General features: G+C 51.5%; 1 protein-coding gene across 5 annotated transcripts in view; it reads left to right on the forward strand.

Moving 5' to 3' along the window:
- The window catches only part of DZIP1L (DAZ interacting zinc finger protein 1 like), a 54,718-nt gene extending 43,505 nt beyond the window's left edge, over positions 1-11,213 (forward strand). For all 5 annotated transcript variants that reach the window (XM_024996266.2, XM_024996268.2, XM_024996264.2 and 2 more), the window contains 6 exons: positions 1,567-1,700; positions 3,588-3,780; positions 6,700-6,916; positions 7,344-7,531; positions 8,580-8,719; positions 10,282-11,213. In XM_024996266.2, coding sequence (XP_024852034.1) covers positions 1,567-1,700; positions 3,588-3,780; positions 6,700-6,916; positions 7,344-7,531; positions 8,580-8,719; positions 10,282-10,443 — 1,034 coding nt within the window. In that variant the 3' untranslated portion in view covers positions 10,444-11,213. The remainder of the gene's footprint in view (positions 1-1,566; positions 1,701-3,587; positions 3,781-6,699; positions 6,917-7,343; positions 7,532-8,579; positions 8,720-10,281) is intronic.
- The last annotated feature ends 1,675 nt before the right edge of the window (positions 11,214-12,888 follow it).

The following is a 12,888-nucleotide window of genomic DNA, read 5'->3' on the forward strand; positions in this document are numbered from 1 at the left end:
TGTGCAGACTCAGCAGAGAATTGACCCTGGGGGCGAGGGAGGATCTATTAAAACACAGACTGCTGGGCTCCACCTCCTAACATTTTGATTCAGTCCGGTTGAAGTGGTGGAGTAGGAAATGGCAACTTCCCTGGGGAATTCCATGGACAGAAGAGCCTGGTGGGTTACTGTCCATGGGTTGCAAAGAGTCAGACACGGCTGAGCGACTAACTCACACACAGGTTGGAGTGGGGATCTGAGAATCTGGGTTTTTAATAAGTGACAGGTGGCTCCCGTGCCATGGCTTACACTACACTTTGAGAACCGCTGCTCTAGACCAATTGGTCTTCAGGCGTGACTGTTGTTAGAAGATCTGGGAAGTTTCACAAATAGATCTTAAGGCCTGGGGCTAACCCTCCAAGATTCTGATGTACTTAGCTTGGGATGGAGCCCAGGTGTTTCAAATAAGCAACCAAGGGATAAGATTACTACTTGACATTGAGCTCCTTGACGGTTTTCTTTCGTGTCCCCAGTGCTGGCCTGTTCACACTCATATTACTTGTCAGTAGGCTGGTCCACCTCTAACCACAGTGGCCCCTGGCATTAGACCTGAAGAGCACTTCTGGGAGGTCTACCCTGACTCACCCTGGACGGCCCCTTTATAGCAGTAATCACATTGTATTTTAATTGCCTGTTTCATTACCCTCTGGGTCAGTAGGTCTTCCCTGGTGGCTAAGCGGTAAAGAATCAGCCTGCAATGCAGGAGTTGCAGGAGACGCAGGTTTGATGCCTGGGTTGGGAAGATCCCCTGGAGGAGGGCATGGCAACCCACTCCAATATTCTTGTCTGGACAATCCCATGGACAGAGGAGCCTGGTGGGCTATAGTCCATGGGGTCGCAAAGAGTTGGTCATGCCTAAAGCGACTTAGCACGCATGCACACTGGGTCAGTATTTCTTAAGGAGTGGTCTGTGGGTCACCTCCATCAGAATCATCTGAGCAAGTAAAAATGCAGATTCCAGGGCCCTTCTCCAGATCCGTGGAATCAGACTCTGGAAGGTGGGGCCAGAGAATCTGTACTTTAAACCCATGCAATTCTATTGTGTATAGTTGGAGGGAGAACACCTAATTTAGACAGTAGACTCGAGGGGAGCAGGCAGCTGTCTGTCCACAGTATATATGTGTATACATATATCATGAATGTGAATCAAATCATTATGCTGTGCATCTTAAATGTATACAGTGCTGTATGTAAATTATACTCAATAAATTTGGGTGGGGAGAGAGGGGAGGAAGAATGGAGCCGGGGGAACAAGCTGCTGTTGAGAGTCAGAACCCCAAAAGTTCTGAGTCAACCTGGGACGGGACTGATCCAGATCTTGAAGGTCCAGGGGATGAGGATCTCAAAGGTGGGTGGAGGGTCTGCTGCCGTGATTCCCAGAGGAACAACTTGGGGATGGACCCTCAGGTGGGGTCGGTGGCCCTGGGTCATAGGCTGGAGACCATGACTCCTGGCTGGGTGCACTGGGGCTTTGGGAGCGGAGGTTCTGGGCGCCCCGGCTGACCTTGGTGGTGTCTTGTGCTGCAGAGCTGGAGGACTCCCACAGCGGACAGCAGAAGGTGCTAGAAGCCCTGAGGCGAAACCCCACCTTGCTGAAGCAGTTCAGGCCAGTCCTGGAGGACACCTTGGAGGAGAAGCTGGAAAGCATGGGGATAAAGAGAGTGAGTTCCGGTACCACCGTGGCAGGGCCGCACCTACCATGTGGACGCAGGGCGTTCTTAAACCAACAAAGGGTCAATTGTTCTTTATAGTGTAGGCTTATTCATCTCGTTCGTTCCGGTGGGGCACCCTTGGTGTCCGGGAATGTAAACCCACGCAGCTGGCACTGCGATCTCTTCTGTTTCCTCCAGTGGCTTCCTGAGATGTCATCCCGTGTCCTGACCTCTCCGTGCTCTCCACTTACTGGCTGCTTTCTCTGTGTCTCTATTGCTTTTTCTTTGTTGTCGTTCACATATTCAACAAATATTTATTGAGCACCTTTATGCTAACTGTTGTACTAGGTTCTGAGAAAACTGGAGAAGGAAATGGCAACCCACTCCAGTATTCTTGCCTGGAGAATTCCATGGACAGAGGAGCCTGGTGGGCTACAGTTTATGGGGTCACAGAGTCGGACACAACTGAAGTAACAGCACACACGCATGCTGAGAATACAGCGATGAATTAGAACTGAAAATTTTTTTCATGGAGTTTATAGATGGTAGGGAACTCAGATACTAAACAATGCTTTTCCAGAATTTAATAACTTAACATTGTGAAATGCTCTGCAAGTGAAGTATTGGATACTATAAGAATGAATAATAAGGGGATGTGCCTTAGTTTGAAGGTCCGGGTCTGATGGTGGACATTAAGTGGACAAGGGATTCCCTGGTGGCTCAGACGGTAAAGAACCCACCTGCAATGCAGGAGACCTGGGTTTGATCCCTGGGTTGGGAAGATCCCCTGAAGGGAGTGGCAACCCACTCCAGTATTCTTGCCTGGAGAATTCCGTGGACAGAGGAGCTGCCTGGCGGGCTACAGTCCATGGGGTTGCCAAAAAACTCAACTGAGTGACTAATACTTTCACTTTTCATATTGATATTATTTTGACAACTTACAATTAGATAGTCTTGGTGGATCTATTAAACAAGATGTCCCATCTTCTATTGGACAAAGGGACCGTATTTTCTGACAAGAGGAATTTAATTGGCTCAATCTGGCCTTTGGAGCGGTGAAGTGTCTATCATCAGTAGCACCCTTGGCCATGCCCACTCAGCAGGTGGCTGTGGGTGGAGCAGGCTCTGAAAGTCCTATCTGGTACAAATTAATATTTGAACACCATTGTTTTCTCATGCTCCTGTTCAACCAGAGTATGGATATTATCATTAAAGGCATCAATGAAATCCATGATTAAAAACACCCACCTTATTACTAAGGCAGCTGGAATATCACATCATTGAGGATACTTTGTGTATAGAGTAAAATAAGAAAAAAACCCAAACACCTAGGTTTAATTTAGCAAAGATGCCCCTTAATCATTGACTTTTTTCAACTACCGGTCAATCTAACTTTGGCCTTATGTTCAGACTTGATTAAAACATTTCTTCTAATCTTAAATTATTCCTCAAGGGTGGATGTCAAAAGCCCAAGAAACTTCCATTAAGTGTTGGAAGGGTGCCTGGCTTCGATTTTTTGCAGTTGATGTTTTCAACCATTGTCAGCCACGGAGGACAATGTTTCTGGCCAGATGATGATGCAAGTACAGAAAGGAGCAAGCCGCAGTCTCCCACAAGGATAGTGGAGAGGCATGTCCCATCTCAGCCTGTATGCTTGATGTTGATAGAACTGTGCGTAGCCCCTCTGCATCATCTCTCTGCTCGTGCTTTGCTGGGGCTCCCAAGCCCTAGCCCACCTCACTTTCAGCAGCCTGCTCGCCCTGCCCTGATGCTCAGCTCATCTCTCCCAGAGGCACCAGCATGGATCCCAGCGACTCCCAGGCCAGCAGCAGGTGTGAGAGGCCGAGGGAGGGAGGAGGGGAGCCCATCTCCAAAGGGGACCTCTGTGTCTTCCAGGATGCCAAGGGAATTCCCGCTCAGACCCTCAGACACCTGGAGTCCATCCTGCGAGCCCAGCGGGAGCAGAAGGCCAGGAGGTTTTCTGAGTTTCTGAGCCTGAGGGAGAAGCTCATTAAGGAAGCCACCAGCAGAGTCAAGGACAGACAGAGGGACCGGGCCCCAGTGTCCCAGCCAGAGGGCGAGGTGCCAGGTGAGCTGGCAAGAGGGCCTGCTTGGGACTGGGAGCTGGGAGGGTTCAGGCTTGTGTGGAGGAGGGATATAATCTCTGTCCTCATCGGGGTGTTGCCTGTTGCTCAGAAGGTCCAGACATAGGGCTCTTGCAGGTGGCTGAGTCCAAAAGACCTCTGTTGGAAAAACAGGGTCTAGGGGTGGGGTGGTCACCCGGGTCCCTCAGGGAAGCAGAGGAGAACCAGGGCCATTGTCCTTGCTCAGACACAAGGCCTCCTCAGCAGCTCAGTTCTGCACTGTTTTGCTTGTTTGGACCACAGGCTGAACTTGGCTCCAACAGAGTGTTGTCAGCACAGGGGCTCCAGATGGAAGCAAGGATCAATCAAATGGAATATTCTGCCCTAGAGCAGTGGGAGGGCATGAGAGGCTGGGCCAGTTCAGCAGGCAGACATATCCTCAGAGCTCAGACTCCTTCCCTGGGCGAGCCAGCTGCTTTGTCCCTGGGAGTTGTGACAAGGAAAGGCCCTGTGGTTCCTGTGGAAGACTGAAGGATGTGAGTGAGGACCCTCTGGTCTCTGTCCTCAAGGAACTTAGGGAGCAAGGGAATTGTGTCTTTGCACCAGGAGCCCCCATCTCTAGAGGGGTCCCAGATCCTCATGCAGGGCGATGCCCTAGCTCCTTGCAGTCATGGGAGTAGCTGGTCAGAGGAGGGTCACTTGTGTAATCTCCTCATGTCCAGGCAGACCCAACCTGAGCTCTTTGTGCAAAGGAAATTTCCAAAGTGTGGTCCACACATCTCTGGGAGGTATGCAAGATGATTTTAGTTATCCGTACTTTAGTTATCTGTTATTTGGTACACGAATCAATAATTTTAAGATTTAATCTTTATTTTTCTTTATGTACATTGGAAAAATATTACTAACATAGCAACCCTGAAAGCTCATGGAAATGATTACTTGGGTAAGTATAAAGTGGGAATTTTATGTTTAAAAGTGGTATCATTTTCTATAAAAATGTTACATAGAAAACAGGACAGTTGGTATGAGAATATGGTAAAAATTATATCAATGGTCTGGGTAACTCTGTTCTATTTGGTTTAAACACCTGACCTTAAAATCACTAAGGAAAGGATAGTTTTCAGTTTCACACAGAAAGAAATCTCAGACCGAAGGAAATTTGTCACAAAGCCCTCTGCCTCAAATGCTCCTTCATTCCTAATTTGTTTAATTTAGTGCAGTATTTACTGAGGTGCAGTATTTACCCTGGTTTGATTCCTGAGTCGGGAAGGTCTGCTGGAGAAAGGTTAGGCTACCCACTCCAGTATTCTTGCCTGGAGAATTCCATGGACCGAGGAGCCTGGTGGGCCACAGTCCAAGGGGTCACAAAGAGTCAGACATGACTGAGAGACTTTCACTTTTCCCTTTACTGAAGTTGATCTGGGCCAGGGCCTGCCCCTCAGCTGGAAACCAGCCAGAACTAGGTGATGTGATGGGGCCCAGCACAGGCCCGGGCAGCTTAGAGGAGAGGGGACAGGCCCTGGGGCTGAGGGCTGGAGGGGTGGATGGAAGCCCCTCCTTGTCCTGGTTTCCAAGAGAAGAGAAAGGCTTCTTGCTCTTGTGGTGCCACCCCCTCCCCCAGCGCTTGTGCCTGTGGTCCCAGAACCTGGGGTGGAAGCATCCCTGCCCCCCACTGTCTCTCTCCCCTTCCCTGGGGCGGGGTGGGGGGCTGTTCCTTCTCAGGGCCCGTTACTGACCTATGGGATGAGCTCTGTTCTCTTGGCATTTCGTAGGCCGCTTTCTGGCTCTGCACCCCCATGTGCTCTCCTTCTAGTCCTCAGGAGTGCTGTACAAATGCGCACCTCCTGTCTCTGCTCAGACCATGCCTCTTTTATCTGGAGGCAAAGGTGGGGGATGTAGTCTTGTTAGTGGCAAAAGCCTGAGATTTGGGGTGACTGACCACCTGGGTTGGCATCTGCCATGGATTCCCATGGAATCGTGGGTCTTGAGCAAGTTCCTGAAGCTCTGGAAGCCTGTCTGGGGCTAAATGGATGTTGGATGTAAAGTGCTTAGCTTGGTCTGTCCACTGTAACTGTAGCTATTATTATTTTCCCTCAGCAAGTTTACTTTAACAAGTTGCCTTTAGGTTACTCTTTCCTAGAAGGCCCACTTCTGTGTGAATGCATCCTCCGAGAGTAGTGCATTTCAAACACTTTTAACTTTGAACTACAGTAAGAAATGCATTTTATGCTGTGGCTCAGTCCATACTTTGGAGTTTCATGAACCAGTACTTACTTTGCCTCCCTGTGATGTACTTTCTCTGCTCTTCTCTTTGCATAAAAAAATCGTGGGTCCTGCAGAACAGCCTCACTCCCCGCCCCCACCACAACCCGCCCCCACGCTTGACCCTCCTGGTAATTGGGAAAAGGGAGGGGCTGTGTCTGATTTCCTGCCTTAAACACTCCAGCTACAGGCCCCTTCTGGGAGGAGGTGTATGGATCTTGACAGCCCAGGTGGTCCTACAGTGCCCTCTGGTGGCATCAAGGCCTTCCTGCAAGGCTGCCTGAACTCCAGTAGCAGCCGCTGGAGTTGGGTAGACAGGGTAGGTGGCCTTGGCAGGGCCAGCTTCTCGGATTGTGTCAGGGGTGGGCTGCAGACACGCTGGGCTTCCTTAGACCTGCTGCCTCCCCTGGGTCTCCTGGAATGATGACATGACCCCGGAACACCAGCTGCTCTTCTGGTCTTTGATAGAACCTGGTGCCCAGGCTTGGCTGGCCGTGGGATACTTGGGGTGGGGGAAATAATTAAATCTGCTGTGGTAATAGCAGTACACTGCACAGAGTGACTTGTTCTTTTCCAGTGTGTTGGAGCCTCTTTCTGCCTCCTCTTGGGCTTGAGAGTCCAGATGGATATGCCCTGAAACGCGTTCTTATCTGTGTTTCTAGTCAAAAGCCAGCAGAGCCCGCTGGTCACCAAAGAGGTCCAGCCAAAGGCCAGGACCCTGCATGTGGCACAGCCATCCAAGCCGGCAGAGCCCCCTGTGACAAGTCTTCAGAGCCGCAGCAGCCATAGCCTGGGCCTGGCCCCGGGGCCCAGCCCTACTCCTCGCTCCAGAGCATCTGGACCCCCCGGCACCCCTGCTTCCCCAGGGCCTGGGCTGAGGTGAGCTGGGCTCTGCATTCTCACAGGGTCCGTGGTGTGACTCCCACCCTGTCCTGGGCCCCCCACCAGCTTCCGCAGACAGGTGAGGGGCAGAGAAAGAAGTGAACAGGAGGGGCCTCAGGTGGGGTCCAACCCATGAAGAGACTGGAGTCCCTTGCTCCTGGGACTCCAGGAGCCAGGCCAGAGCAAACCTCCCCTCCTCTTACGACTCATCCCCAAGCCCCAGTTGCCACCCTGGAGGGGCTGGGTCTTCATCTTCTAACAGAGGGTGGCTGCCCCTCTCCAGATGACTCCTGGCTGGTGTCTGGGCCCAGGGGTGCCAGGGGCAGGACTGGCTCTGGGCCAACCAGCTTGCAAGTGGTGAAGTGTGGCTTTGACCATCTTCCTTCCAGCTCACGCACTCCTCATTTCCTCTCCTTCTTGACAGTACGCCCCCGTTCAGTTCTGAAGAGGACTCAGAGGGAGATGCTGGGCCTCGTGCATCCCTGCAGCCCCCGAGAGTTCCTTCAAGGGTGGGGCCCCGGCCGCAGGATGACTGGGACTGGTCTGACACCGAGACCTCGGAGGGGAGTGCCCAGTCCCCTGGCAAGGGCTCGGGCGGGCTGGCCTCCTCAGGTGAGGAAGGTTTTCTTATAAGACTATTAATGAGGCTTGTAGCTTCTGGGCTTCAGTTGCATTTTCTAGCCAAAGTTTAAAGAATATAGAGCTTAGGTTTTGTCTTTCCAAAGGCAGAAAGTGGACAAGCTAGGGGGTAATCCCAGTTCTGTGCCATCTGTCAAGTCTACAGTGTCATGAATTCTGTGGAACTTCATCTTGTCCATGGCATGGTCCCAGCCTGCCAGCCCATCTAACCCACCAGAACCAGATCTCTGGAGAAGAACTGATGACCTGCCAGGTGGATGATAGGGTGTAAACATCTAGGAACTGGGAATGTGGAGTCTTTGAACACGCTTTGGGCTCTGTCACTTGCTCCCTGTGTGCTGGTGTGGAGAGTTTTGGTTCCTGTGTTGTAAAGGGAGGTATCTGGATAAGATGAGTGATGAGGGGCAAGGAACATAGTATGAATATAATAGACCCTTAACTAACTGGTTTTTAATCAATCAGTGAGCCAAGGGTCATCATCACTCTGGACCTCTGCTCAGGCCCCCAGACATTTGAATCCTGGAAGGCCATGGCTGGCTCCCTGCTTCCTGGCCAGTCCTGAGGTCTGAACATCCACCTTGCTTTCTCACACTGAAAATGTAGTCATTGCTTAGCCCCCTTCCTGTGAGGAGGTCATAGAAAGTGGATCTGGCCCCACAGCCCTGAGCGAATTTATATTGATGATATTTCTTCATTTCTCTGTGAAGATGTTGGAGGAAAAACTACACATTAATCTTGCAGTTCATGTACCGACTGAGCAGCGGTTCCTCCTGCTAAGAGGAAAGGGCAGCTTGCTAAGCTGCTGTGCCCAGCTGTGCCCTTCAGGACATAGTACATTTCTGGATGTTCCAAGCCTCTCTTCCCCGCCCATGCTGGCCTGAGCCTCTCTCTCTTTGCCTGTCTTCTACTGCTTTTGTCTTTCCTTTTTCCCTTCGGACTCTTCTCCATGCTCCCTTTATCCACACTGGACTTGGGACGTGACCCATGGGGATGATGCAGTCATACTCTGGTTACCTTCCAGGAACACTGGTGCAATCGATGGTCAGAAACCTTGAGAAGCAGTTGGAGGCTCCAGCCAAGAAGCCTGCTGGAGGGGTCAGTCTGTTCTCAGTGCCCAGTGCCGGGCCACAGAGAGCTGCTGTGCCAGGAGGAAAGCCCCAGGTAGGCTGGAGGACCTAGGAGGCTCCCCTGCAGTCTCCTACCGAGCCAGCTCGAGTTTGGGGCCCTGGACGGGGCCTGAGGGAGGGCCCGTGTGTGACACTACAGTTGCCCTCCTGCCCCTCGCCTCCTCTGCCCCTGCAGGAGTGGCACGATGCCCACTCTCCAGTGCTTGTTGTTCGTGTCCCTTGTTAACATCGAAAAGCCTCGTGGTTCATTACATGAACCACTGCTCAGCGGGTTGTTTCTCCCAGCCACGCACACCCCCACTTCTGGCTCTGATGGGGCCTGGACCTGGCTTTGTGCCTGGCTTCCAGCAGTAGCTGCTCTATTCGGGCTCCAGCTCATCCCACAGCCAAGCTCTCCCCTTTCTTCACTCCCCGAGGACCCCAGCGCAGGACTGTGTGCAGAGCAGACTGCTCCACAGTACACAGTGGGGATATTAGGCACCTTTGTTCCAAATATCCAAGGCCATTTCCTCATCACTAAGAATGTCTTAATGGCCTTGCCTCTCTCCAGCTCCAGCTGCCATCAGATTTATCGCTCAGATGCTCAGCCTCCCAGACCATTCCTGTTAGGATGTCCTTGCCACCTCCCCTCTCCCCATAAGGGAACCACTTCTGTATTCCTGTTGTGTTTTCTTAGGCAAAAACATTTCTGGCTCTTGTAATTTTACCCTCCCTTCAATCAGAAAGATGCATCCTAGGATGACCTATGTTATTGCTCTAAAATTCAGAAATAATGGGCAATCACTTTTTGGTTTTTCCCAGAATACACCTCCCCTGGCAACCCCGACACCCACCCTGTGCTATGTGATATGTTCGGTTTATTATGTAGCTCATGTGTGTTTGTGAGTAATGAGTCTAAATGATTCAAAATGTATTCAAAAAGAATTCATCGTCAGTTGTGAGAGAGCACCAACCGCCCAATGCAAGTTGAGGCACTGTCCAGAGCCTGCTTGCCACCTGGGGCCCTGGAGGTTTCTGATTGGTTGTCCTTACGTTCCAAGGCAAATGGTCTGGGCACTGAGAGCTCAGGTTGGGGTGGGGTGACCGTGATTCTGGTTCCGGGACAGCCTGGGAGTTTGGCCCACTCTTGGCTCCCCTGTTGGCCCTAGCTCAGACCTTTTCCAGGCTGAAGGATCCCTGCACTTGGAGTTCCCCTCACGCACCTTTGGTCAGAGTGTTTCCCAGCCCTGGACCAGCAGCCTGTGGCAGGTGGGGTAGGTGCATTAGGCACTGGTACGTCAGCTCAGGAGTTTGGAGAAGTTAAGTCCCTGGACTTCCTCACTGTGGGCAGTTCAAAAATCTGGACAAAGTTTAAATTTCAACAAGAGAAACCTGATCTTCTACAGGCCTTGGGGCTGGCCTCAGTGTGGCCAGTGGAATTTCAGGGGTGTTTTGCAATGGCTGTGACCCCAGGTCTCTGAAGCAGGTTCTCAAAGACATGGACATGAGAAGATGGGAGGAGTAGCGCCCCTCCTGCTTTCTTCCAGATCTGCATTTTCTCCCCGCATCCGTCCTCCCTGGTCAGATGCATTTTCTTCTCCCCTGTTCTCCCTGCAGCTTTCTGAGGATGAGAGTGACTTGGAGATCTCTTCCTTGGAAGATCTCCCACAGAACCTAAACCAGAGAGAGAAACCGAAGCCCTTGTCTCGCTCAAAGCTCCCGGAGAAGTTTGGCACCAGCTCTTGGAGCCCCAGTCAACCCAGGGTCCCTGGCTGGTGAGCCCGCTTCTGATTCTGGCAGCCAGAGGACCAGCCTTGTCACCCAGCTGGGTGGGGCTGGCTCAGAACCCCCCATCGATGGGGCTGCTGGGCTTCTTGTCTTCTCCAGAAGCTGAGAGGTCTTCTCCTTGGACAGAAGCAGAGTAGAAGACAGATATGATTTCTACCATCCCCCGTGAGAGCTCTGGCAGTGTCCCATGGGTCCCAGGGCTGAGAAAGGGTTGTAACAGGACCTTGAAAGAGCATCCTTCATCTACCTCCATGTTCGCTCCAGACTGAAAGGAGACACTTGGTCTCTACTCTTCAGCGTTTTGTAAACCTTGGCAACACTGTAGAGCTGGGTCTTTTATGGGGTCCTTTGGGGGACTTATGCCTGAGTCAGCCATTCAGTAATTGACCCAAAGTCATTTACTGAGGTCGTCTGGCCTCTTACTGCTGAGCCAGAGTGTAGGCAGAGATGAGGGGGGAGACGAAAAGTATGGGGTCATAACAGAGATTGGGATGTTATGGGAGCACAGACAGAGCCTCTCAGTGCAGCTGGGTGTGAATGTGGAGCACTGCCCGGAGCTGATGTCCTCAGGACCTGCTCATGGGTGAGAGGGAAGGCGGGCCACCTGGCTGGGGCCTCATATCCCCAAGGGACCACAAATTAAGTTTTGATAATATTTCTAAAATTAGGTTATATACATATACATATCTATAGTATTTTTTTAATGTAAAGAGCATTAATTTATTATATATAAACCCTTAAATACAGCATGTTTATCACTCTCTGGTATTTCTTCCTTGTTTTTGGAGCTTCAGCAGAGACTGGGTGGGGGCCAGAGCCATCTGTACCCCAGCTGTCAGTTTAGGACTTTGGGGTGAAGTTGCCAAGATGGTGGTGGCAGTACAATGGGTTTGTTGGGGAGTCACTCCTGTGAAAGGTGAAGGCAGAAGAAGCTGGATCAGGGCAAGTGCTCAAATGCAGTGCGGGTCTGACCCCCAGGAGAGGAGAAGAGCAGCCAGCAGGAGTGGGCAAGGGGAGGCCAGACCGCTGTGTAGCTGACAGCCCCACCAAGTCAGTGGGAGCTCCAGAGCAGGCCCAGCCCACCAGGGAGTCCCCACTGGGCAGGATGGCCAGAGCCAGGCACCCCACCCTGCTTGGCCATGGACTGCAGTGCCCAGAAGAGAGAACTAGTAGAGCAGCCATAGTTTTCCCTAAAGGGAAGCCCAGCCGTTCACCTCCAGGCCTCATGAGTAGAGGGAGCAGAGAGATGAGCCCATGAGCAGAGCTCATGAGCCCATGAGCCTATCCCTGATACCCAGCTTCAACCCTTATCAACTCAGCTCATGGCCAATCTGGCTTCATCTGTCTTTTCCCACTACCTCGGGTCTCTCCCCGGATCTCCATCCGGGCTTCTTTTGACCTCTGGGTGGTAAGCCCTGAGGTTCTAGCAGAAAGAACTAGGGGAAGTGAGGAGGAAAGGCATTGCCGAGGATAAAGGGGTCCGGGGGTGGGGAGGCTTGGGGGTATCATGGTACCAAGCTGTTCAGTGAGGCCAGGGCATGGTTTATGAAGGGCCTTATGTGGGACCCGGGGTCAGCCCACCTCTGCTGCTAGGGCGTAAATTCCCTTTGGGGTCTCATACCTTTGACCAGCTGAGAATATGTATGGATTATCCCAGTGACTCAGTGAGGAGGGGAAGGAAGGGGCAGTGAGTAGGGAGTGTTAGTGAGGTTCATCCCTTTCTCAGAATTCTGCCAACAAAGTCATGCTTTCCTATTCACAGGCTTTGGGCGAGGGAGGTTAAAAAAAAAAAGATGTTTGTGGGGTCCCTTGCCACCTCCTGGTTTCCTGTAGCTCTGAGTGCACTACAGATGCCAGCTCCCCACATCACTGTGCACGCTGGGATCTCTGCCACTTGTCCTCAGGGTTGTTTCTGATGTGGGAGGCTGCACGGACTACATGCAGGTACAGCCTGGAAGTGGCAGAGAGCTGACTCTACCAGGGCAGCCTGCACTCGAGGTGGAGTGGGAGTTGGTGAATAATTGCTCCAGCTTCCTGCGCTTTGGTTTGACAATTCGGAGGTTTATTCCACAGTTTTTCAAAGTCCCCAGGGTAGGTGAATCCCAGTTGCTGGCCTTTCTCCATCTGGTTTCACTTTTCTCACTCACATTTGCTTCTTGGGAGTACCTCTGAAATAAATTCACTTGTACCCAAATCTTTGCCTCAGGCTCTGCTTTCATGGTGACCCAAGTGAAATAGATGTGAAAGCCCGTGTGTTTTCACACACACTGGTGATAATCACCCATGAAGAATGACTCTATTCCTGAATGTTCATAATTAAATTCTGTGTTTCCAAATCTGTTTTTCTACTTTGGAGACTAATGTATTAGTTTTTCATTTGCCAAGCTCTGAGGAATTGATACTTTTGAACCGTGGTGCTAGAGAAGACTCCTGAGA

This window comes from Bos taurus, chromosome 1 (assembly GCF_002263795.3).
Source record: "Bos taurus isolate L1 Dominette 01449 registration number 42190680 breed Hereford chromosome 1, ARS-UCD2.0, whole genome shotgun sequence".
NCBI classification, from domain to species: domain Eukaryota; kingdom Metazoa; phylum Chordata; class Mammalia; order Artiodactyla; family Bovidae; genus Bos; species Bos taurus.